This window comes from Lucilia cuprina, chromosome 3 (genome assembly GCF_022045245.1).
Source record: "Lucilia cuprina isolate Lc7/37 chromosome 3, ASM2204524v1, whole genome shotgun sequence".
In the NCBI taxonomy this organism is placed as follows: Eukaryota; Metazoa; Arthropoda; class Insecta; order Diptera; family Calliphoridae; genus Lucilia; species Lucilia cuprina.
In genome coordinates, this window is record NC_060951.1 from 65533285 (window position 1) to 65559625 (window position 26341).

The 26341-nt window shown below is 29.5% G+C and overlaps 4 protein-coding genes across 6 annotated transcripts; 2 read left to right on the plus strand and 2 right to left on the minus strand.

The window, feature by feature from the left end:
• Window positions 1-5852: 5852 nt before the first annotated feature.
• On the plus strand, window positions 5853-8756 carry LOC111674777 (chitooligosaccharidolytic beta-N-acetylglucosaminidase). Its single transcript, XM_023435427.2, has 6 exons — window positions 5853-6022; window positions 6303-6703; window positions 6761-6854; window positions 6918-7136; window positions 7598-8403; window positions 8468-8756. Exons 1-6 carry the CDS (start codon window positions 5940-5942, stop codon window positions 8647-8649), a joined length of 1785 nt encoding a protein of 594 aa, XP_023291195.2. The 5' UTR covers window positions 5853-5939; the 3' UTR covers window positions 8650-8756.
• LOC111674776 lies at window positions 8689-11157 on the minus strand. Of its 2 annotated transcripts, none has more exons than XM_023435426.2 (5): window positions 11020-11157; window positions 10231-10418; window positions 9600-9990; window positions 9360-9537; window positions 8689-9300 (listed from the first exon to the last, which is right to left on the minus strand). In XM_023435426.2, the coding sequence occupies exons 2-5, from the start codon at window positions 10404-10406 to the stop codon at window positions 8798-8800; spliced, it is 1248 nt and encodes a 415-aa protein (XP_023291194.2). In that variant the 5' UTR covers window positions 10407-10418; window positions 11020-11157; the 3' UTR covers window positions 8689-8797. The 2 variants fall into 2 exon arrangements, with proteins under 2 accessions (XP_023291194.2, XP_046802756.1); XM_046946800.1 differs by lacking the exon at window positions 11020-11157 and adding an exon at window positions 10817-10970.
• A 932-nt stretch (window positions 11158-12089) lies between these two features.
• On the plus strand, window positions 12090-15282 carry LOC111674788 (serine/threonine-protein kinase fused). The gene is given in 8 exon segments (XM_046946796.1): window positions 12090-12332; window positions 12390-12974; window positions 13038-13207; window positions 13272-14103; window positions 14165-14293; window positions 14353-14373; window positions 14375-14932; window positions 14996-15282. Coding segments are annotated over 8 exon segments (2457 nt in total). The 5' UTR covers window positions 12090-12221; the 3' UTR covers window positions 15047-15282.
• LOC111674784 (zinc metalloproteinase nas-13) lies at window positions 15084-25825 on the minus strand. 2 transcript variants are annotated; one of them, XM_046946801.1, is made up of 6 exons: window positions 25517-25825; window positions 16245-16343; window positions 15999-16172; window positions 15776-15936; window positions 15431-15706; window positions 15084-15362 (listed from the first exon to the last, which is right to left on the minus strand). In XM_046946801.1, exons 1-6 carry the CDS (start codon window positions 25533-25535, stop codon window positions 15183-15185), a joined length of 909 nt encoding a protein of 302 aa, XP_046802757.1. In that variant the 5' UTR covers window positions 25536-25825; the 3' UTR covers window positions 15084-15182. The 2 variants fall into 2 exon arrangements, with proteins under 2 accessions (XP_046802757.1, XP_023291203.2); XM_023435435.2 differs by lacking the exon at window positions 25517-25825 and having other exon boundaries at window positions 16245-16643.
• Window positions 25826-26341: the final 516 nt, after the last annotated feature.

The window sequence follows — 26341 nt, forward strand, 5'->3', positions numbered from 1 at the left end:
TACAAATTTTGTCTTGCAATATTTTATATGCGTTTTCTAAAAACGTTGCAAAAGAAAGATTGTAAGATCAGTCGATTATTAGACATTTTCTGAACATTTTACTGACAACGGCTTTTAGACACTCATCAATAGGGTTCTATAGTTGAAACGAAAAGTCGACTTTTCGTCTTTTTGCATTGAGTTAAAAGTTGACATTTCGACTTTATTCATTTAGTTAAAAGTAGACTTTTAGACTTTTCGACCTTTAGTATTTTATAAATAGTCGACTTTTTCCGACATTTTCCGACTTAACCCGAATTTTTCCGACTTTTCGACTTCATTGACTTTTTTCGACTTTTATTTACAAAGTCGACTTTTCGACTTTTTTCATAGACGATAGTCGAGTTATCGACTTTTTTGGAAGAAAATAGTCGACTTCGACTTTTTTCAAAGTCGAGATATGGAATAATTGAGGAAATGTATGAAATAAATAAATAAATTTTTACCATTTTATATTAACAGCATTGTTCAAACACAAAGCAATTTTCATACCCATCAAAAACATGTTTATTACTCAAGAACTTACTTTTCAATGACTACTACATACCGAATGTATTACTTAGAAGGATTCTAGTAATGACTTACAAATAACTATATACTTAAGTACTTACTGTTTAGGCCAGCAAGTTTGTTTTTACCAAAAAACGAGACTCATCCTCGTAGACGATTTTTTTGCAAAAACAAATCTAATTACCTAGTAAGTACTTACCCAGTTTTTGCTGTGTATATTTAATTTATATCGATTTTTGAATACAACATAAGTGGCAAACTTTTGATTATTTCAAAATTATTATTATAATTATTTTATTATAGCATTTGTTATCTCAGTGAGAAATAAATGTCCTAATCCGTTATTGACGTAAGACAGTAATTTGAATTAGTCCAAAAACATTAATTGGAGATAATTAACAATGGAAAAACATTATCAGGTCCAATGACATTAGCCGATTTAAGAAAATCTTTTTTTATTATTATGCATTCAATCATGACCCCCGTTAAAATAATTAAACCAAATCTGCAAATCTCTTCAATTCATTTCTCTATTGTTCACCAGTCAAACAAATGTGAAATGATTATTTTTTGTTTTTTCCTTTTCTTTTGCAGAAATATATACTTCACATAATCAACATGTGTAAATATTGTTAGTTACATGCATTAATTTTAATATTTCTGATCATTTTTTTTATTGTTATAATTATGAGAAGAACAACGAGAACGTTCTTTCGTCACCCTCAACACCAGAATTTGAATCGTAAAGTGTACATATTTGCATTATTATTATCATCACTCCATATTATGGAACTAGTAGAGCGGGTCAGGGATGGTTAAACTTTCTTATTATGATTATAAAATAATATCTACATTGATTCTAACACGATGAAGTATGTGGGAATATACATATGTACACATATGTATGTATGTATGTATGTATATGCAAAAGTGATGAATATAGTATGAATACGTTAATATAAATACATTTTTTTCATTTTCATCTCATTTCAATTCATTTCATTCATTTATTTTTCATTATTCTTTTATTTTTTACTTTTTTTACACAATATCATTGGATAACAATGGTTAGTTGGACGTCGTTGGTTCATTGGATTTGATTTTGAATTTTTATTTGTGAGTTTTTTTGCTCCCACTTTTTTTGTGTTAAACAATAATAAAACTTGTACTAAAGTATAAATGATTCTAGCTACGTTTGTATAAAATAATTGTTTGGATTGTTTTTTTTTTTAATTTTTTTTGAATTCATTTCCACATGTTCTTGGTGTAAATCTAACGCAGAAAACCATTAATAGATGGTTAGTTTTTGCGTAATTATATACATGTTTAGTTTTTTATTAGTTTTTTATAATATTTGGTTGAATAATTAGTTATTTTTTTTAATTAAAAAATTTTTTGGTAGGTTGAATAATTAAAATATATATCATACACATAAGTAATATATATGAATTTATTGTGTGGTCAGTTTTATCAAAGAATTGTTATTATTTGTGCATAAAAATCTTTTATTTAGTTAAAGAGATATACTTTTAGGAAAAATCTGTAACTAATAAAATTTATCACCTAAAATCAATTTTTATTATGATAACATAAGTTCCTTTATCTTGAAAACTAAATGAAATTAAATTTATTTTTGGAAACTAGAAGAATTATAGCAAAAACAAAAAGCCGAGAGAAAAAACTTAAAAGTCCATTGATCTTACAAACTAGAAGAGATAGAGCAAAACATATTAGAGTATTATTGTTAATAAACTATATGACCGATTTCTGTTTTTTAAAACTTACTGGAACGATATTCCAATTATTTGCTATTAAAATATAAAAATTAAAACTGAGTGTCAAAAATTTAAAGAACATTTTTTAAAAATGTCCTTGATTATTTCAAATAATTGAAAAAACACTCGAAAATAATTTGACATTTAAAATTTTGATTATATTTTTTAAAACAAAATGTTTTAAAACCTAAGGTCTCGCCGAGCACTCTAATTAAAAATTGTTTACTTAAATAATTTGCATTTTAAACAATATACAATTTTATATTCCAGATAAATGTTTTTTGTTGTTTTTAATTTCATTAAAGTTAAGCTTTATATATTTTTTAAAGTTGATTACGTGCTATAGTCCATACTTTAAGTAATTCCCCTAGAGAAGTACTTATTTATTTGTTTGTATTATTTTTTTATGGCATTTTACATATAAATTTTGTGTTTTAAATTATTTTTATTACTTTTCAATATTATTTTCTTTCGTTGTTGTGTTCTAATTTGAATTAATTTATGCATTTTATAATTTTTGGTTTATTTTTTTTATATATTGTTCATGTCTTGTGGTTTGTTTTTATATTATTTTTTTTGCATATAGTTTTTTGCATTTCTACATGTGCATATACATTTACACTCTGTATTAGGGTGAAACCAATAAGTTTCATTTAAAACTTACGTTGATAAGTAATGGTTTAAAATGCTAACCATTTACTTACACAATATGATTTAAGTCGCTATTTTAACACGAGGATGCAAGTGCTTACTACACCTTCTTACAAGCAGGGAGTTAGGTAAGTACTTACAACGATCGCCAGCAAATACGGAGTTAAGCAATTAACTTTATATCTGAGCAAAAAGGCCTACAAGGATACGTCTATTAGTATTATTATTAGTTTTGACAAAAGAATTAAATTATGTTAAAAACCAAGTTTGAAAACAATAGCTTAAGGCTAAAAGTAATTACTTACATTAGGTCATGTAGGTCATTACTAGACTCATTCTAGGTAATATAGATAGTTTTTTTGTGTCTCTAATTCACAAAATATATGTTTTTAATCTTTGGTGTAGTAATGTTATTCTTATTGCCTCATGTTCGTAAGAAAGAAAGCAGGAATGTGACAATAACTTTCCATTAAAAACTTGGTAATGACTTGCAATTGTAACTACTTACCTATTAACATACTTTTCAATGACATTAATAATGTGTTATACAAATACCTTATAAATCATTACTCAGCTTCTGCGTTTTTTCTTATTACTTGTTAGCGATTGTGAAAAGTAATTGTCTCCACTGACGCTACCATGTTAAAATAATGACTTAAAATGCTATTGTGTAAGCAAATATCAATGAAAGTTTTTGCTGCGTTTTGTCTAACTCGCAAGTTATTTTAAATATGATTTTATGTCATTATTATAGTAGTTATAAGTAATGCAGACTAGTGATTGGAATGTAAGTTGTTGTTAAGTTTTTTTTTTTATAAAAAAGTTTAGTAATTGCTTTAGCATTTTTGTTGTTGTAATTTTTAGACAGTTTTTTTTGCAAAGTTACTTTAGTGTCCCATCAGTTGTTTTTTCTTCAAACAATTTAGTACCAGTCTAATGTTCATCGTACAAAATGTACTGTAGTTGTATTTAAGTATATTTATAAGTATTTATGTGGGTCTGTGTGTTTGGTGAAGTATAGTGAGCCCATATGTAGTGATGAATTTGCCCAAGAGAAATTTGAAAATAAAAAAGACACATTGAGTACAGTAAAAAACAAAACCTTGTACAAAATAATAAAACATCTATCTATTTAAAAATAAAAGAGTGATAAACTACGGAACTACGTTATGACTCATGATTATATGTTATAGGGATCGTAAGTAGTGTTTCTGTAGTTTTAAATTTGTTTGATCGGAAGCATCGACGTTTTAATTTTCTGTCAATTACACCTTGAAGAGTTTACATATCCAATCAAGGGCCGGCAACTCGGACCGGGCACTACTAGTATAAATATAAACTATTCATATTGTTGTTAAGAATTCCAGATTAAAAAGCCTGGTGTTGATTTTAAAATTTTCTTCAATTATATAATAAGATACTCTTCAATGACTTACACTTTCCGCCATCATTAATTACACCGACTTAGTATAGGTCTTAGACTTTTAAAGTTCTAAATATAAAGCGTCTGTGATAAGTATTTGCCTCGAACAAAATACTGTATTATTACGTATTACTATAAAAGTGTTGACTATAGTTTTGCACAATACTGTACCGCATGTGTTTTGTTATTGTGTGCATTTGTTTAGTTTTTGTTTTTATTTTTTATTATTTTTTTATGTTTATATTTTAACATTTACTTTACTCAGAAAGTCAGCCAGCCAGCCAACCAACCAGCCGGCTAGTTGAGGCAAAATCAACAAGCTGGGCTCAAAATACTTTCAGTAGATTTTTAAATTCAACATCAGTACGGTTTTTGAAGTGTTCGCAATTGCATTAAAATAATATACAAAAGAAAAAAAGGAAATAAATACAAAATATAAATTCGAAATTAAAATAAAAGTGAAATCTTGTACAAGAAAAAAGTGATATAAAATGAAAATATTTAAACCAGTTAAAATCAATTGTTGAAGTAAAAAAAAATTGCCCATAAATTGCAAAGTATTGAAAATTAGTAGCAATATTCTTTATTTTTCATTTTTTTTTGATTTTGTAATTAACGTTTATAATTAAAAGTAAATAGATTAATAAAGTCGGCGATTTTTTTAATTACTTTAAAATAGCAAACTACTTTTTAATTAGTCATTTGTTTTAAAATTTAAATTATATTTTGTATTCTTCATAAAGTGCTTAATTTGTTTAATGCACTGATTAATTATTGTCTATAATTAGAACAACAATAGAAAAAATATTTCAAACGAAGCAAAAGATTCTGTAATGTACAACCTTAAGTGCAAAATTCGATAAAACATGTTTTACAATAACAGCACAGACCCACAAAAATTTGTAACTGAGAGAGGCCAACCTAGCGTTAAATCCTAGGTTGGCGTCAGAATTACATATTACATCAGGTTATCTACATATAGAGTCAAGCTGTTTGAAGAAAAACATAAGAACAGGATGATTTTCGTAAGGGAATTTTTTTTGGGTCAATTCTGGACCAAACTCTTTAGATTCCCAAAAAGTCATAAATTTGTAATTATAAAACTAATTTCTCTTTATATTTTGATTAAATTTTAAAATCTGTTGGGAAACATTTTGGTTCATAAATAACTTGGACCTTATAAAGAGGCATTTCAAACACCAAGAAAATTTTATAGGGTATCATATATTTGGTTATGCCCGACTTGTTTTTATATACATTAAAATATCAGTTGTATTTATATAATTCAAATATATACGTTGATGGATCTTTAAAGACTTTAAACTTATGACATTTTAAAATTCTATAAATAATTTATCAATATGTGTAATTTGCATATATACAAATAAGTTCATTACTTTACAATTTTCTGTCATTTAATTGCAAATTGAAATAATGTTTTTTTTGCTGCAAAGTGAAGAATTATAATAAAAAAAAATAAATGAAAAAAAAAAAACAATTAAATAGTAAAAAGATACAACGTTTAAAATAAACAAATAAACATGAATATAAAGACCTTAATTTTACCTTTAATCGTACAAATTTGTTTCATATTCTCCGCAAGAGCCAACGAAACGGAGGAAAGGTTTGTATCTATGTTATGCGTGAAATTGCAATTGAATCGTTTGAACAAATGTTATTATGAAGATAAAATCTAATTATAAAGTAAAAGTGTTGTAATATTTTTTTTCTTGGTTTTGAATTAAAAATGCGGGTTTGAAATCAGAATTATTAATTATATAATAAACACTTCCTTTACAGATATTCCTATTTATTTTAATTATCTTTTACGATTCATTTGAAATTAATCACAAAATTATACATCCATTCCTTCGCTTATAATTTATCACCGTCCCTGCTTACAGCCCACTATGGATATGCACCACATCGGATTTATGCCTACTAGACACAGCACCCAATGTTGGTGATGTCAAACGTTTTGAAAGTCAAAATGATTGTCGTTTGTCGTGTGGTAAATATGGTGCCATTTGGCCAATGCCAACCGGTGATTGTAGCCTCTCCAAAAATCGAGTGCACTTTGATCCATGGAAAGTGCGTTTTAATGTGGTAGCACCAACAGCGGCTACCACACAATTTATACGTGAAACAAATCGTATATTTTTGAGTAACATCATTAAGGAGTGTGTACGCAATTGTACACTGGACAATAGCAAAGAGGTTTTGGTAAAGGCCACCATAGAGTCTACAAGTTTAGCGCTCGATTGGTCTACAGATGAATCGTATGTGCTGTTAATAAGAACTACAGGTGGGATTAGGAAAAAATTTTAAATTATAATTGCTGAAATATAAAATTTTCTTAAAGGTACCGCCACTTTTGTGGACATTAAAGCTCCTACGGTTTATGGTGCACGTCATGCTTTTGAGACTTTAAGTAATTTAATAACTGGCTGCATAACGTAAGAGGTTTTTTTGATTTTCTTACAACATGTTTATAATTTGTTTGGATTTGTAAAATTTAGCAATGGTTTGCTGATGGTCGATGCAGCTCGTGTTTATGATCGTCCTTTATATCCTCATCGTGGTGTATTACTGGATACATCACGTAATTTTATGCCTTTAAGACAAATACGTAATACTTTGGATGCCATGGCTGCCTCGAAGTTAAATGTATTCCATTGGCATGTGGTGGATACACATAGTTTTCCTTTAGAAATTACTAGAGTACCAGAAATGCAACGGTAAGGATAAAGTTTTGGGAAGAATCGGACAAATCGATAAAACGATAAGAAATGTAAACAGGAACGATTATAAGTGGGAACTTAGCCAGTTTTTACTTATAGCAGAGATTTAAAATCATACATAAGACAATTTTAAAATTAAAATGGCGACAAGAGTTATACATAGGTTTTTGAACTAATTTAAAAACATAACTTGCTGTAGTAAAGGCAAGAATAAGATCATGTTTAATAATATGGATTTTAAAATTTTAAATTGTTATTATTCCGATAAATATCGTGTTTTTAATGTTTACATAGGAAGGTTTAAAGATCAAAATAACAACTCCAGTATCGATACTCATTTGAAAAGAGAAGTTAAAAAAGGACACTTGTACTACTAAAACTGTACTAAATGATTTCAAATTTATAGGCGATGCAGCATGGAATGAATAATGTGAAATTTAAACTCAATTTATTTACAGCTTTGGAGCATATTCTCCTACAAATACTTACTCTCGAACTGAAACCATAAACATGATCAAATATGCTAGACTACGAGGCATAAGAGTGCTTATGGAAATTGATGGTCCTTCGCATGCCGGTAATGGTTGGCAATGGGGTCCCATGGCTGGCATGGGTAATATGGCTGTGTGTATTAATCAAAAACCCTGGCGTTCATTTTGTGTACAACCGCCATGTGGTCAACTTAATCCTTTAAATGACAATATGTACTCGGTAATGAAGGAAATCTATGAGGATATTGCCGAAGTAGGAGCTCCAGAAGAAACCATACATATGGGTGGTGATGAAGTGCATATAGACTGTTGGAACAACACAGAAGAGATTACTAAGAAAATGCGTGAAACCGGATTTGATCTGTCGTTACCAAGTTTCTATAAGTTATGGTCTGTCTTCCATGAGAAAAACTTAGAGTCTTGGGATGAAGTTAATCAGAGGCAATATCCCAATATTAAAGAACCTAAATCAACGATAGTATGGTCTAGTCATTTAACAGATCCTCAGTATATAGAAAAATATTTGGCCAAAGAACGTTTTATTATACAAACTTGGGTGGGGGCATCGGATCCTCTAAACGATCAATTGTTGAAAATGGGTTATCGTATTATAGTTTCCACCAAAGATGCCTGGTATTTGGATCATGGTTTTTGGGGAAGAACGCAATATTATAATTGGGCCAAAGTATATAACAATAAAATTGAAACTAATCCCAAGATTTTAGGTGGTGAGGTGTGCATGTGGAGTGAATATGTAGATCAAAATTCTGTGGGTGAGTTGGTGTAAACTTTTTACATATAAATGGTGATTGTTTTATATGATTAAACTTCTTACAGAGGCTCGCATTTGGCCTAGAGCGGGTGCAGCTGCTGAGCGTTTGTGGTCAAACCCCAAGACTAACTCCCTTCTAGCTCAATATCGTTTTTATCGTTACCGGCAACGTTTGATTGCTCGTGGTATACGTCCCGACGCTGTTGCCCCTAAATGGTGCATCTTAAATGAGGGTCAATGTTACTAAGCTAATCTACCAAAAAATAAAGGGTGCCTTGTTAAAAATTCCTTATATTAAATGTACATTTTATTTGTATTGTTATAATAAAAAAAATATTTATTAGTTTTACATTATCTGTTAACATTTGTTTAATTATATACATAAATTAAAATGTTTACTTAATATAACCTTGATCTATGGCATGTTTGAATATTTCAGCAATACGTTGCCTTTTTGCTGGCTCCTCGAAAGGTTTAATATTCCATACATCGGTTAATACTGAGTTTTCGGTTATTTCATCCAAATCAGCCACTTCGTCATCTTCTATCAGCGACATGGGCAAAGATTCAATACCCATACCACAACCAAATCTACCAAATTCTTTTAATTCATCTAACAAATCCTGCCAAGACATAACCTTTTCGGCGTCTGCTCCCAAATCATTAATAATATTGCTGGCACTTTCATGATAAGCTTTCAGCAGAGCCTCATAATGAGACTCTCTAAGAGATTGACTAGTGCAGGAATAAATAAAGAATGATATATCAACAGCAACAGAAGCCACGCGAGCCAATTGGAAGTCAATTATTTTGATGGCCTCTGCCTTACCATCAGAACTGTAGCGTGTTAGAAAGTTAGGGGTCCAACAATCACCATGACCAAAAACAGTGAGTTTAGCTGGAATAGAGAAAATACTTCTAAGGAATATACTTCATTTTGATAGAAATAGAGCTTACATCTGGTTGACACTAAATTAATTAGATCATCGTATAAGGTTTCCTGTAGAAAATTGCCGGTAATTGTTTCATAATTAGTATTGGGAAATGTTTTTGTTATAGCATCTTGAGCTACCGAACAGGCCAACTTTAGAAAGTCTATATACCATTTGCGATTTGATTCGCAGTAGTAGGTTTCCTAAAAAGACAAATAAATGTTTTTTTTATTAAATTATTATATTATAAATTAGAAAAACCCACCTCTAAACATTTGGCTACTTTTTCAAATTCTTTTGGCTCTAAAGCCTGGAATGCCAAAGAAATACCATGGAATCTACCCATGGTACGCATGGTCAATAGACACTCCTCCAACGAGATGTAATCCTGACGGTTGGGTGCACCGTAACCCAAAAAGCTGACATCTTGTAAAGCAACAAAATCATTTTCACCATCACAATGGGTGGCATAACAAATGGGATAATCATTAAATGGATTTTTAGGATTGCGTTTCTTTTGGAATGCTTCCCAAGCGGGTACAACCTTTAAATAAAAATTTATTTCATTGCGGAAAAAGTCGGCTGAACGAAAAACCTTACGGCGGGCCATATTATCCGGCATACCCTTAACTATTAGATTAACTTCGACATTTTCGCTGAAAATTAAGAATTTTTTTATTAAGAATAAACAAGAAATAAAGTATAGACATTCGTATGAGATTAACTGATACTTTACACTAATAGAACTAAAGTATGTTTCGGAATCAAATATGTTTATACTTATCAGGCATGCCACTGAATTCCATTCCTATCGAAAGTGGAATTAACAGGTCTGTATATTTACTTTAAGTTAGGTATGAGTGTAGGGTGCAAAAACTATTTTCTTTTCAACTTACCCAGTTGTTTCATTAATGCCATAAACACACAAACGAAATACTTTACTCAAGTACGAGTCCCCTTTTTTAAAACCTTTACCAAATTTGTACGAAGTGTACTTGGTGCCGCCAGCTTTTTTTATAATTTCCTCACAGGTGGCTTCCGTGAATTTTTTCGAAATGTCCGTTAAACTCATGATGATCTGAAACTAAAATTAACAAGGTAATTTTTTATTAAAAAAAAAAATACTTGAATATTTTAAAAACATATAATTATTTATCTTTAAGTGTATGTTTGTTTATCTTAGCAGTATTTTTGAATAGTTTTATTTACAACTTAAAAGAGCAAGTTTTGTAATAATGTTTATCTGGCAGATGACATTTGGAGGGTAATGTAATACTTATGTATGTATGTATGTTTGTATGTATGTATGTATGTATGTATGTATGTATGTATGTATGTATGTATGTATGTATGTATGTATGTATGTATGTATGTATGTATGTATGTATGTATGTATGAATACATATGTATGTATGAATATAAAATATTGCAAATTAATCTTTTTTTTACAATTTCGTGTTTAATGTTCAGTAATGTTATTACCTATTACTACCCCTGTATATAAATTGCTTTGTTATTGCCAAAGGTTAAACAAATTAAAAGCCTTCTTTATTAATTATGTTTGTTTATTTACACAAAATTATGCTTGTTTATATTTACAATATTTTAAATATTATAAATGAAATTGTTAATATTAATTATTAATATATAGTTTTGTAATTTCTTGTATGTGTATATTCACCCACATTTAAATAATAATAACTATTTCGGGATACTATCTTTCACACGTCCAGTTAAAAACTATTTTAACTAGTTTTGTCCACATCAACTTTAATGAAATGTATTTATCTGCCGGCCTTTTAGTATGAACAGTTGTAAAATATAGTATGATATTAGTTCTGTAAAGAGTTACTATTGTGAATGTTACATATTAACCCAAATCTGACCTATAGGTAAAAAATTTAAATGTTTTTTGTTATATATATAAAGGGAAAACATGTTTAAACTGCTCTTCTTTACTAGTGTTTCAGGTTCGAACCATTTTTATACAATTAAACTTCTATATTCTTCTTGAGATATGCATATATATAAGTTTATTTTTCTTAAAATTTTGTTTTCTTTAAGAGTAATAGTGTTTAATTTTTAGCTTTTAAAGTGCAAAAAGTTTGAAACTGAACGCATGTTCTGTACTTCTACCTTTAGTTTTCTGAAAAGTATCATGATAACTAGGGTTCTATAGTTGAAACGAAAAGTCGACTTTTTGTATTTAGTTAAAAGTCGACTTTTTGCATTTAGTTAAAAGTCGACTTTTCGACTTTTTCCATTAATTTAAAAATTGACTTTTCGACTTTTTGCATTATATGAAAAGTCGATTTTTCGACTTTTCGACTATATGTATTTTATAAATAGTAGACTTTTCGACTTTTTCCGACTTTTATCGATTTTTTCGACTTTTTTCGACTTTTCGATTTTTTCGACTTTTTTCGATTTTTTCCGACTTTTATCGACCTATCGACTTTTTTCGACTTATATTAACAAAGTCGACTTTTCGACTTTTTTCACAGACGATAGTCGAGTTATCAACTTTTTTGAAACAAAATAGTCGCCTTCGATTTTTCGACTTTTTTCGACAAAATTCGATTGTTCGATTATTCGAAAGTCGATTTATGGAACCCTAATGTTAACTTGAAAATTATTCACGTTTAGTCAAAATTGCACAAGAACATTTTTGCTCAGTGTTCTTTTTATTGTGAATTTTATTTTAATTACAAATATATACAACTCTGCGTAAGTGCAAACAAATACACAGCTGACTTTCGTTTTGTTTACACTCTCTCACACAAACACAAAACAACACAATTTTTGCTTTGAGCAACAAGTTTTTAAATAATTTTTTACTTAAATTATGCATTTAAATAAAAACTTTGTTTAAATATTAAAAGGAAACATGAATCGTTATAAAGTCAGTTCCCTAGTGGGAGAAGGTTCTTTTGGTATGGTGTACAAAGCCGTGCGTAAAGATGATGAACAGACAGTAGCAATAAAAGTTATATCCAAAGTAAGATATTTTTGATGAACATATAAATTGTATATAAAATAACTTATGTTTAAATAGCGAGGACGTTCTACTCGTGAGCTAAAGAATTTACGAAGAGAATGTGATATACAAGCCCAACTGAAACATCCAAATGTCATTGAAATGTTGGAGTCTTTCGAGACTAAAAATGAATTGGTTGTGGTTACAGAATTTGCTCTCATTGATTTGCATCGCTATATGTCGCGCAATGGTGCCTTGACAGAGGATAAGGCTCAACGTTTAATCTGTCATTTGGTATCTGCTTTGTATTATTTACATTCTAATCGTATTTTACATCGAGATTTAAAACCCCAAAATGTTTTACTCGATGAAGATTTACATGCCAAGTTGTGCGATTTTGGTCTGGCCAGAAACATGACTATGAGTACTCATGTCTTGACTTCAATTAAAGGTACTCCCTTATATATGGCCCCAGAGTTATTGGCCGAAAGGCCATATGATCATCAGGCTGATTTGTGGTCTTTGGGTTGTATATCGTATGAAACTATGGCCGGACAACCTCCATTTTGTACCACGTCCATATTGCATTTGGTAAAAATTATCAAGCACGAAGATGTAAAATGGCCAAGTTTTCTCAGCAGCGAGTGTCGCTCATTTTTACAGGTAAATAAATCATGTAAACAAATCATTTTGTGATGTTATGATTATTCATATATATTTGTAAAGGGTTTATTGGAAAAAGATCCTTCCTTACGAACCAGCTGGGCTCAAATTTTATGTCATCCCTTTGTTGAAGGTAAACTATATATAAAAGCTGGTATTAAAGCCGAGAATTCACCTTTTATTAATCCTCAAATTAATAAAAATAAATCAAAAACTTCGAATACAAAAGAAAAGTAAGTAAATTTGATGAAATATTAAAAAAGTTGTATAAACCTCAGCAATCATGTATTTAATTAGTTTGGATCTTAATAAAATTACCAAGAATTTGCGAACAATTAATTTGAACGAAACCCAGGACAATCTTATGTGTTCGCGTGACAGTATTAATGCCATACCACCCAGCGACATTGAACAATTAGAAACGGATGTTGAGGATAATATAAATCGTATTTCGGTACCTTTTACCGAACAGTCATATCGCAATGATAATGCTAAAACGATTAACCAAACACCCACGAAACAGCCAGATATTGTTCCAGTTTCAGCAGCACCAGTAGTGAATTCTCAGACTTGTTTTGTAAGCGGAAATAATAATATGATTTTAAATCATTTAAATGATAATTTTGCCCTAAATGAGGCCGCCAAAACCACAGCAAGTGGTACAAATAAAAACAAACCGTTGGCATGTAACAACTCGACTAAGAAATCGCGCAATAAAGATTTGGAAAAGCGTAAACTTAGTCAAAATCTGGACAATTTTTCTTTGCGTTTGGTTAACAATGTTGAAAATGACAATCAAAAGAAATCTAGTGATAAGATTTCTCTTTCAAAAAAGGATCAGGAAAATAATTTAAAAGATTCTAAAAATACTGCTATAAAAACTCCGAATCAGTCGGGAGAGGAAAAACAAAGCACAGAGTAGGCTTAACTTTTGGTTTTGAAGTAAAAAATTAAGTTAAGTTTAAAAAATATTTCTAGAAATTCACCACCTTGCTTATTACCCGGCTGGGATTCCTGTGATGAATCTCAAAGTCCTCCCATAGAAAATGAGGAATGGTTAGCCTTTTTACATCGCTCCATGCAGGAGGTGCTTGATGGCGAATTGGAATCTTTAAAACAACAAAATTTGGTAGATTTCTATAAAATGTAAATTTTAAAAGAAATTTCAAAATTACATTTTTTACCTATAGGTCAGTATAATAGTGGCGCCTTTACGTAATTCTAAAGCCATACCCAAAGTAGTGGACAGCGTGGCTCAATTATTGTCTTTGCCATTTGTGTTGAATGAACCCTTAAGTATTATAGAAGTTATAAAAATGGTACGTTAAACATAGTTTTCAATTATGAATACAATTTAAAATATATGATTGTTGTTTAGGTCTATGTTGATGTTAAACTAGGTGCCCAATTTAATGTATGCCTCTAAACTCTTGATTTATCAGCGATCAGTTGATGATTCCACCGCCTCGTTGCCCTTGTCTCACAATCCTCAACGTAAAATACGCACAGTTAGTGAATTAAATAATGAGGAAATCAAATGTGCCTCCAGATTATATGAGCTTATTTGCCATTTGGTTCTCATTAAACAACAATTCTTGACACAATTTTGTGATGCAGTAGCTATATTGGCTGCTGATGAATTACTCATCAACTTTCTCAATCAGGACTTTAAAAATGTTTATGCTTTGCGCATAGCAAATTGTATATTGGCCTTATTGGGTTGTGTTTTAAGAGAGCTACCCGAGAATGCCGAATTGGTAGAAAAAATTATATTTTCTTCGAAAGTAGACCTATTGGCTTTACTTAAACATCCCAATGATTTGCTAAGATTGAGAATGTGTATGTTGATACGCTTGTTGGGCCGATTTAGTTTAAGAGCTTTACAAAACTCCTGGTCCTCGAATGTTAAGCAAGCCATTGAAGACTTGGCCGAAGATGATAATAGTGAAGTAAAAGAGGTATAAACAACAAACAAAAAAATATATAAAAACATGTTTTTAAAATCATGTTTTATTTTACAGGAAGCAGAAAATACTCTAAATGAACTACGTCAATTTTCGTTTTATTCTTAAATTGAAAAATCACAAATATTTTATATTTTAAGCTTAAAAGCAAAGGCATTTATTTTTGTCTAACTGTGTAATCTTTTTATGTGTTTTTAACAGTTTATTTTTATACTTAAATTATTCTCTCTTTTAACTTTTAATATTAAGTGAATATTTTATCTAATGTTCCTTGGAAATAATCTATAATTTCATTCAATGAATTTCCAAATCGATCAAAATTAAATATGTTAAAAGTATTACAATCTTCATCGTACATTTCATTTAATTTTTCTATATCTTTTTCCGATAAACCTTTACGTTGACCTAAACTAGCATCGGGATCCTGTAAGTATAATAGTTAAATGTTTAATAAGCTGCTAATATGATATTTATTTGTAGGTTTAAGCTTACCAAGGGCTCTATGGTGGTTTTACCATTTTTACTAAATGCCTTCGAACTATAATGCATAACACTTTGGTAATCATACTCGATACCAAAATTACTAACATGCGTGCGAGCGTATTTATTAAAGTTATGAGCATGTCCTGGTAAAATGTTTTCCCAGTTTATTTTAACATATTCATCTCTTTCTGTAGCTGATTGTTGGTGATAGAAACCCAAGGCGTGCAATATTTCATGAACCACAACCCCATGTGTTACACATTTTGGTGTATTGAGATTAAGCACCTAAAGGCAAAATTGTTTTTAATATTTTCTAAGAATTGAAATAACTTTTTTTATTTTTTATTTACTTACTTGACCACCTGTTCTACGGCCTACGCTGGACCAGCAACCGGAATAGTTACCTTTGAATACTATCCAGTTCTTGTCTCCCTTTTCATATGGACGAAAACGTATGCAGGTTTTATCATGATATTCCTTAAAGGCTCTGAATATGGTCATCATTTGTGCTTCATCTATAAACCATTAATCGGCTATTAATCTTTGATGTTACTAAAAGAAACTTATTATTACTTACCAAAATCTTGACTATCTATATAAAATGGCACGGTGGCATCGGGCCAAGTGGCTTTTTCATTCAATAAGCCATTACGTAAATATTCACGATGCAACATGATGTCACCTTCAAACAGGCCGCTGTGTTCCCATATGTTATCTTCATGATGGTTATTCCAATACTCAAATGCTGGACCTTTTATTAAAAATATATAATTTCAACTTACATTGCGTGTAGACTTTAATTTAAATAATAGTTACCACATACTGTTGTGTTGTCTCAACATGAGCATATTTGGCCCCCAGCGCGGACGAGGAGGTACTACTGGATTCCAATCGGTTAAAGCTTCGCCATAAGTTACAACTACTGTCATGCAGAGTGTGAAAGTAAAATAATAACTCTTTAATAACATTTTTTCATTTGTCTTTAATTTAAAAATGGAGCGAGCAAAAAAAATACAAGTTCACTTTCTGTACGAGTGTTAAAAACTTAAAGAAATGCTTTTTTATTTATCGAGGGCCTTTTATAGCTTCGGTTTTTTGTCCAGCTTTAAAGTAAGTTTTACGCTCACACGCCTTTTGAATTTTTTAATAAGAAGTTTTCAATTTCAATTTGCTTTCGAATTGAAGAACACTTATTCGATCAATTGAGCTGTTTGTGGGTAATCAAAGTGAATGTCATTATGAAAATAAAATGTGTATATGAATTCCAGTAGTTGTTGTCATAAGTGCGACTTAAAAAAGCTGAAAGTTTATAGATCGTTCTTGTCACTCTGCTAAGTTATTTAGTTATGTTGATTTTATTGTTAAAGTTGTAACAGTTGCAATGTTGAGCAAAAAATTGATTATAAAATAATTGAAATTTTTGTTTGTGTAGGATGAGAATAAGAAAGTTAAGGAATGGAAGTTGTATGTGATATTCCTGATCGCCTATAAGTTGGTGCCCAAATTAGGTCCCTATTTAAGATATAACTTGTGTATCCTGATAAGAAAAGAAGGGTGTTTAAAAGTCATATGTAATGCAAAAGAAATTTTTTTTAAACATTGAGCTTAAAGCTTATTTTATTTTTTTACCAATTTAGGACACTGGGTTAGTATTTTTCGGCACAACACCTGCATACTAATCATTTATTTTTTGTCCAAATCATATGTTTAATTATTATGATTATTTTTGATTTTTGTTTTCCCTTTTGTATTCTTTGATTATCGTTTTTATTTTATTTTTAAACTTTGTATAATTAATCATAAATTCGAGACATGGTCATGTTTAATTGAAGATCATCAAAATGATGATCTTTTACGTTTGTTTCCTAAAATAACTGTTTGTGTTGTACTCGACTGCAAAGTGTTCAATTCTGCGTTTATTTTATTAAAATAGCATTTAAATTACTGATAAATTTAAATGAGAAGAGCAGTTGTTTGAATCAAAATGAAATACAACTTTCACAGCAACGAAGCTAAGCTTGATTTTATTCAAGAGACAGTTAGCTAAACTTTCCTTAATCGAACTTAAATATTTGAACAATGGAATAATTATATAAGACTTCAATATGAAAAACTTATTTTAAAATAATTTGTTTTTGGTTTTATTTGTTGCTGTTGGCTAAAACAAGTTGATGAATATCACTCAACTACCAGAGTTTATTTTAATCGTGGCTTAAACTGCTAGTGTGAAACTGTTTGCTAGAAGTTTGTTGTTGCATGTTAAAAGAGAACTGTTTATAAATGTACACATAATTGTGTTTGGTTTGGAGTTGTAGAATAGAAGTTTGTTTTGTTCTTCTTATGCTCGTCTCGTGCTAAAGAAAGTTCTGCTAAAAGTTCTTTGAACTTTTCAAAATGAATTGGTGTAAAAAGAAAGCACAGTGGGCGAGAAAATAAAACATTACTTTCTTTAAATTGAAATATTAAACTTTTAGATTTTCGTTGTTATACTTAGTACGTACAAGTTTGTGTCTTAAGTCTTTTGTTTTGAAGACAATTTATACAAGTTATTTTAATTTGAATTATTATTATTATTATTATTATTATTATTATTATGTTTTTGAAATATTCTCATTTATTGTGTTTAATATTGAAACTAGCAATTTGATTTTTTTCTTTTGATATTTATTAAAATGTTTAAATAAAATTGCAACAAATTTCAAGAAAATTTTTTTCTTGTATTAGCACTTAGGGGTTAGCTCTACTCATGCAATGCATTGTGCTGAAACTAGGAAAATAGGTTGTGGGAGGAAAGATAAAGGGAGTAGTGTTTTGTGGACATTTAAAACTTTTTATAGCGAAAGTGGCGGGAAATACATCTGTACGATGTTTGTTCCACATACGAACAGTGCTGCTGAAGAATGTGTAATGTGTTGTGCGATCCATTGGCCAATTGACGACAAATGGGTGTGTTCTTGATTAGAGAGAGTTATCGGGAACGAGTTCCCTAATCTCAGAGTAACACATTCCATTATAGTATCGATACAACAGTGAAATAGATACCACGTTAAGACGGTGCTCCAGTGAATCAATACAGTTGGATACTCTACCGTCCCCGACAAGTATCTTTGTCTTCTCTTGTACGCGGTCGAGTAGCTTTAAAATAGTCTTCGAAGCTCCGGCCCACATATGAGAGTTGTATTCCATTTTAAGTGCTTTAAATAGTAAGAAGATCAAAAACTTGAGATAGGTACTTGAAAGCTTCTTTCGACACTTGAATAATGCGTTTATGTGTTAAAAAGCAACATTGAGTCTTGCGGTCGTTAAAATTGAGTCTGTTAACAAGACCCCATTTAGAGATTTTTATCAAGTCGTGATTGAGCGATTCATCCATATTGCGCCTCATTACCCCAATCTCTATAGGGTTTGGCCTATAATTGAATAAATAAGAATAGCACATATTTAATTCAATTACACAAAACTCTAGTACTACAATGAAACAATCAAATTAAAAAAAAAATTGTAAATTAACAGTCAATAAGACAACATAATAGAGACATTTTTTATAATTCTTAGAAGACGCAACAAAATCGTAAATATGTGTTTATTTATGTTTATATACATAAATATACCATTGTATAATTATTATACTTTTTTTCGCACAAATTTAATTATGTTCATACATTCTCTCTACAAAATTTTTATGTTTAATGTCTGACAACATCGAAGCTCAAACAATTTCCAAACAGCGTTAATGATCGCATAAAAAACAACTAAAAATATTACCGATCATAATAAACAAACTAGTAAAATATATAAAATACGCAAAAAGAAAATCTCACGCACTTGAAAAAATAGTAACAGCAATAACAACAAAAAAACAACAACAGCTACCAGTACCAAACTGCAATTAGCAACTCTTCCCCAATAGAAAATTGTTTGCACACAACCACATTAACAATACGTTGTTGCACATCTCTTGCTTTTTTATTGCTGTTACACTATATGCAGCAGCAGCAGTAGTTGCTAGAAAACTTTGGTTGTGCCAAGTAAAATAACACTAGCGAAAGAAATAAAAACCAGTTGAGTTAGTTTCCTTCCGGATTCAATTATTTTTCTTCTTGTTGCCATATTTATTCATTTTCCCGTATTTGGCGCCGTCTTGCATGTTTTTTTTTGCTAAAAATCACGATCATGACCAAACGCAAAAAAGTAAAAAATAACCAGACGCAGGCAGATAAACAACAACGAAGAGATCTATCGCAAGGCAGTGTGTCAGTAGTGTAATGTTTGTTTTTATTATTTATTTTGTTGTTGTTGTATTTTTATAATTTATTTCACAACTTTACGAATCGCTGCCATATGAGTTTAGCAAACCAATATCATCATTATCACCATCAATATCACCATCATTGTTTTGTTACCATGATATTGAATTTATATTTGATTATTAGGAGTATTTCATAAATGTGTGTGAAATTTAAAATATTTCATTCGACTGAGAATAGTTTGTCCATCCATGTAAAATTTTTAATTAGTCAATAGACTAAACTCATGAACTTAATACTTTTAATTAATTAGTTAGTTTGAAAAGATGATGTACATATATACATCAAATCCGAAGAAATATGCCTATACTTCTATCGGGTATGCTGTGCGATTATAAGCCTGTGCCTCATGTCGGTATTAATATCAAATCTCATATTTAGTTATGCTAAATGAGCAATTCACCAATGTTCTGGAGTTATTGAGTAAATCTATATAGAGTCTAACCCTCCATCAGACAAATTCTGACTAAATTTCTTACTTTGTTTTTGAATAACGGAAAGTCGGGTTTGCTCATCTTTTAAAGCCTAGGTCTTAAAATCTAGGTTCTATTTAAGAAATGATTTAAAACTTTTTGTCGTTAAAACCTATTTAGTTATTTTTTTGGTCATTCAAAATTTAAGCTCCTTTCAGAAGGTATAGAGAAATTGATTTTCATAAATTTTGACGCAAAACTTTTATTTGTTTGTCATTTTGTCCAAAGAAGTATATTTAGGTTCATAAATACCCAGCTTACAATAAATACCCAAAACTTACATTAAAAAGTAAAAAGATAAAATGTTAAAATTTAGTTATGATGATGACACTGAAGGCAAGTACTTACCATACTCGCTTACAGATAAGGAGTTAGATAAGTACTTAGGGAGTTAACTAGAAATATATATTTTTTTTGTTTGTGTTAAAAACAAAGCTCGAATACGATATGTAAAAGCCAAAAGAAAATTGGTTTCGTAATATATTATTTGTAAGTCATCACTAGATTTTTTCTCAGTAATGCAGACGGTTTGTAGTAGTCATTGAAAAGTAAGTTGTTAAGTATCATACCCGTCATGGCTATGACTATATGAAATTTCCCACATCTAACAAAGATGAAAGATGAAATTTTTACTGCTAACTACGCCGTTGTAATGGTGATGAAGATGATGGGGATGATCAACATAATAATTGTGGTTTGGTTGGTTTCTTCCTTTTTAAGTTATTTTTAAAAGAAAAAAATGAAAATATTCATATTATACATATCTATGTGCCATATGTATACAAGTACTTGTACAAAGTTTTCACGTATTCATGTTGTACAAAAAAAATCGTATTTTTGTCATTTTATGCGTTTGTCAGCCAGTAACTATTCGCTGCAGTTTTGTTTTTAATTTTTTTTTATACCAGAAATCGTTTGGCATTTATGTTTGGTTGTTGCTGTTGTTTGCTGATCGTTGTAGCGCGTTTTTCCTATGAAAACTAATCAATAATCAATTAAATTTAGTTTAATTGAGAGAAATTGGAGAAATGCGAATATGGTGCAACTTTACATGATGATTTCAAAAGATTTTGCTGTTTATTTGTGGCCAACTAACTTGACTGGCTACTGGTTGGCTGGCAGGCTGGTTGGTCAGTTAGTCAGCTGGTTAAATTAGTCGTTCGTTCGATCGATCGATCTATCTTTCTATCTATCTCTCAATAGTTAGATGGATGGATAGAGTGATGGCACTTAGGCGAAAGTGTTAATTGACATTTTTTTTGTTGCTATCATTTGGGAAAGTTTTTTTTTTTCACAATATCTTTTCCGAAAAAAATTTCAACAATATTTCAAACCGTACATGTTAAAACGTAATTGAAATGTGATTTTTTATTAATTTTATGATTTTTCTTCGTTGTTGTTAATTTTTTGTGTGTAAAATTATACTAAAACATAAAAATATTTTAAGTGAAAATATACATTATAAATGAAGAGAACTTGGAAAAAGTTGTGTGTTAAAACAAAATCACACAAAAGCCGAAGAGGAAATTATATGGATGTATTCGACTTTTCCAACTAAACGATAGACACAAGTTGGTTGTTAAAAAAAAAGAAAAATTTATATTTCCATGCCACCATCATTGTCGCCACAGTTCAATCACTTACACTCACAGTTGGTGATTGATTTGAAATTAATAACATTTCTCTGTTTTTTTTTGCTCTCGAAATTTCTAACTTTCATTGTAAATGTCTTTTGCAATTGAAGTAAACTAAAATATTTTTACAATTTATTACAAAAAAGTAAGTAAAATACATTTGGTTAAATATGTATAAGCTAATGTTGTTATAATTAATTTAGTAGCGTAAGTATTTTTACTTAAGAAAAATTAACTATCCTTGCAGTATGCTAATACAAAACAACAATTCTTGTTTATCATCAAATGACACACAAAGTTTGAATATAAAATCAGCAAAAAACATGGTTATAACTTGTACGCAGCAGCTTATTATTCAATGACTAATATATAATTCCTTAGAAGAAGTTTAGTAATTACTTACAAATAATATATTATGTAAGTACACATATTTGTACTTATTTGTTCTTAACACAAACGAAACAAAGAAGATTTTTTGTGAAAACTAATAATAGTCACAGTGAATTAATTCTCGAAGGAATTTTGCTCCTCAGAAACAAATCTTTTAACATATGTAAGTATTTGCATTCGACCGTATTTAGTTCTTATCTAAATCACTTTAAATCACTATAAGCAAACGTGTTAAGTACTTGCTTTCAATGTCATGTCCATATTATATAAATGACTAAAAATGTTACTTGTGTATTTACAATGTTTACCCAGCTAAAACTTGCACTGAAATGTAATAAGTTAAAAAACCTTACTTATTCAAGGGGCAAGTGCTTACCACAACCACTTACAAATATCTTCTTAAATAAGTACTTACAAATAGGGAGTAAAAATGTATAAAAATTCAGAGATTATTTTAATACCATAAAAACTTTTTCGAACATAACTTCGAATTTTCGAATATTCGAACATAATATTGTATTTTAAGAATTGGTCTTAAAACAATTTTCCCCAAGTAATTCGTCGTTCGTCTGCGTAAGAAATAGATATAAACCTATCGCACAGTTCGTTACGTACGACGAATTTCGTCTTAAGCACTGATTGTGCGTATTTTCATATACTGTAGTGTGCAGTGTTGTCAACTATTTTATACTAAAACGCGCCGTCCATTCACTCAAAACGCACTAAAAAACGCTAAAATTATTTTTTACACAGTCTTAAAAAATATAGTATTTAGCTAAAATTTATTTATTAAATAAATTACTCCTTAATTGGAATTTTGATTCGGAAACGAAATTTAAAAAATTAAGGTTAATACACTGAAAATAATCCATGCTTAACTTTACGAAAAAAAACTTCGTAACTACTTTTTTCGTAATATATACGAAAATTTCGTGTATAATACGAAATATTGTTCAATCAACCCCTTTTCTAATTTTACGAAAGTACGAAAACCTGTCGTAATATCTTTTTTCGTATATATTAAGAAACTTTGTTTTCTTTTACAAAAATAATTTCGTTAAGGCATGTAATATTAACGAAAGTAACGATTTTTTTTCGTAACAAGATTATTATTTTGTAATATACAAGAATTATTTTTTATTTTACAAAAAAATTATTTTGTTACGATTTTTTTGTTATTTTCTTAATTTTAAGGGAGTTAAATTAAACGTAATTTTTAATTTACAGCTGCCTAATTTCCTGTAAAATTTAATTTAAAAAACATAAAAAATTTGTTTTTTTCTAATTTGCAATATTTTTCTAAATTTACAATAATTACCCAGGAAAAACTTACATTGAAAAGTAATGAGTTAAAAAGCTAATAAAACCTCTTTGCACTACTTCTTTATTAGCATTTTGAGTCATTATTTTAACACGGTGATGTCATTGGAGGCAAGTACTTCTACGCTCGCTTACAAATAGGGAGTTAAAGAAGTACTTACAATTTGTCTTACAAAACAGTTGTTGAGTAAGTTGTTTTATTTTTAATAATAAAAAGAGCCAGCTAGAATACGAACCAGGGACTTCGGTTTGTCAGTCAAATGTTCTACTCACTGCACCAATGCTTAGCTATTTTATTGCGCGTCAAATAATGGTTTTCACATACAAAACTAATTTTGTTTTCTTTTTTGTGAAACACAATTTCTAACACGCAATTGAATAAAATGTGCCAACAAAATTACAAAGCCGAAAATAAAGTACTTCTATATCAGATTAGAAGAAAGTCATTACTAGAGTACTTCTAAGTAATGCTGACGGGAGGTAGTAGTCATTGAAAAGTAAGTGGTTAGGGAAGTACTACCCATTACCGAGTTTTTGCTGGGTATTTTAAAAGAACTAAAATATTTGTCTTTAAAAAAATCGTAAAATGAACAAATTTTTTTTTTCTAAAATTATATGAAATTATTTTGCATTTTACTAAAATATTTCGTACAATTTCGTATATATTACGAAAGAATTTCGTGGTGCGAAACCACGAAGCATTTCGTACAATGTACAACATTTTTCGTGTATATTAGGCATGGATTATTTTCAGTGTACAAATATGTTCGATTTTCTTATTCAATGACTAATTGCTATCATCGATCAAGGTCTTAATAACTAGTCAATAGTTTTCACGAAATGCAATTTTAATTTTAAATTCAAGTTCACCTAACTAAAATTAAGTTAATTTACAACTTTTCCCTTTTTGACGTGAAAAACTTCCCTTGTTGTGAATTTTTTATAGAATTTTCTAATCAATAAAAAGCTGTTACGAACAAAATTAACTGTTGTGGAATTTTACGAAATCAATTTTCCCTTAGAAGGGAATGAACATTTAAGAAGAAACAAATTTCAATTTTTTTGGCGAAAGAGGTGAATATTTTTTACTTTAGTTTTAAGGTTTTAAAATAACTCATCACACTAAAAGATCTTTGAATTACTCATAATTTTGGAAAGTTTAGAAAAAGGAACTTTAATAAATTTGTACAGCAGAGTACTGTCTAAAATTATTCTACTACTAGGACGTAATCAAACGACAAAATTTAAAATAAAGTATTTACGTCACTGACTAAATGTAAGTCGTTATAAAAGTAGTCAGTTTTAGCTGGTTAACTACCACAGAGCTTAAACTTTAATCTTAATAAATTTAACTTTTTTAAGAATTCTTAACAAGTAGATACAATGCAAATCATTGCAAGATAAAATTTATTATAGATCAACTTACTTAATGTCTACTTAAGCAAGTTTCAACTTGTATTTTTTTTAACTATAAAACACAATTAATTTTCCTTTTCAAACACCTCAAATACTAAAACTCGTGCAATAGTAGAAGCTAAAAATTTCACCATACAAATGATACTCAAATATGGGTCAGAAGTAAAACTTTTATTTTATTTATATTTTATTTTAAACTACTACTACTACTTCTACTACAACTAAAATAACTATACAACACACTGATATACTCGTAATAAATGACAACATTTTACATTTATTCCTATAAATCAGCACAAAAATATGGGTAATCATAATTTATACAACAACAAATAATAATGAAGAAAAAAAAAAGACTGGCACTTATCAAAAAAAAATCAACCACACAATTGATGCCATTAGAATCTTAAAAAAATAAGAAAAAAATAGAAAAAATGATACGATATTAAGTAAAATAATTGCAAGGAGAAAGTCTCTATATCTACCACAAAATGTTGTACACATTTATTTATTCATAACACACATTTATGCAGATAAATACTCACAGATACTTACATCTATACATCCGATACATTTGTACATTGTCTGCAACAACATTGTGGGATTTATTTTAAATTTACGAAAAAAATATTCTAAAGAATAGTTTCTACTGAATTAAACCAGCCCAGTCAGTGTTATTCAAATAGCAGCTGGAAGTTATAACTAATAAATACAATGTTGCAAGGAGTCTTGATGTGTTAAGCGATATGTAAATGGCTTTTTAAATAGAATTTCTACTACAATTTGTTGTAGTAAATATTTCAAAGTTTTTACACTATTTTGACCAGTTTTTGTTAAAATTTAGGTACTTGTTATAAACTAATAAATGCTGCATACTTTGCACTAGGGGACAAATTTCGGTATTTCCTACTGATTGAAATCTTGAAATCAGATAGATGTTGTAATTTTCCCAGAATTGTGCATATTTAAACCTCTTTGAATGCTTGAGAGCCTTCTGTAGGAAGTTTTTTTCCCAAATAGCATATTTGCCTGTGATTTGATATTTTCTTGATGAAAACAGTTTTCGTTTATTGGAAACGTATTCAGCTCTTCGGTTTATGTTGGGAACTAATTACGCTTTTATGCTAATTTAAGAAATTGTTTTGCTTCAAAATAATTCACAGCTCTAGCTGTCAACGGTTTGAGAAACACTGAATTAAAAAGAAGAAAATCATTTAAAAACCCACATAAAAGAATCGAATGAAATTAAACACAAAAAAAACTTAAAATGTAAACTTACCCTGTAGTTCGAGGTTCGGTTGTGATATAACCTAAAATTTTTGGAAAGTCTATTAAGATATTGAATAATATCGAAAGTATACTTAGGAACATTAAACTCTT

What these genes read in the sequence shown, in the direction of transcription:
- LOC111674777 (XM_023435427.2), top strand. Translation starts at nt 5,940, where the DNA reads ATGAATATAAAGACCTTAATTTTACCTTTAATCGTACAAATTTGTTTC. An exon ending in GCTGTTAATAAGAACTACAG is followed by an intron (nt 6,704 to 6,760) that starts GTGGGATTAGGA and finishes ATTTTCTTAAAG; the next exon opens with GTACCGCCACTTTTGTGGAC. An exon ending in TTAATAACTGGCTGCATAAC is followed by an intron (nt 6,855 to 6,917) that starts GTAAGAGGTTTT and finishes TGTAAAATTTAG; the next exon opens with CAATGGTTTGCTGATGGTCG.
- LOC111674776 (XM_023435426.2), bottom strand. Translation starts at nt 10,406, where the DNA reads ATGAGTTTAACGGACATTTCGAAAAAATTCACGGAAGCCACCTGTGAG. An exon ending in GGCATTAATGAAACAACTGG is followed by an intron (nt 9,991 to 10,230) that starts GTAAGTTGAAAA and finishes CTTAATTTTCAG; the next exon opens with CGAAAATGTCGAAGTTAATC. An exon ending in AAGTAGCCAAATGTTTAGAG is followed by an intron (nt 9,538 to 9,599) that starts GTGGGTTTTTCT and finishes TTGTCTTTTTAG; the next exon opens with GAAACCTACTACTGCGAATC.
- LOC111674784 (XM_023435435.2), bottom strand. Translation starts at nt 16,389, where the DNA reads ATGTTATTAAAGAGTTATTATTTTACTTTCACACTCTGCATGACAGTA. An exon ending in GCCGTAGAACAGGTGGTCAA is followed by an intron (nt 15,707 to 15,775) that starts GTAAGTAAATAA and finishes TTTTGCCTTTAG; the next exon opens with GTGCTTAATCTCAATACACC. An exon ending in AAACCACCATAGAGCCCTTG is followed by an intron (nt 15,363 to 15,430) that starts GTAAGCTTAAAC and finishes TTATACTTACAG; the next exon opens with GATCCCGATGCTAGTTTAGG.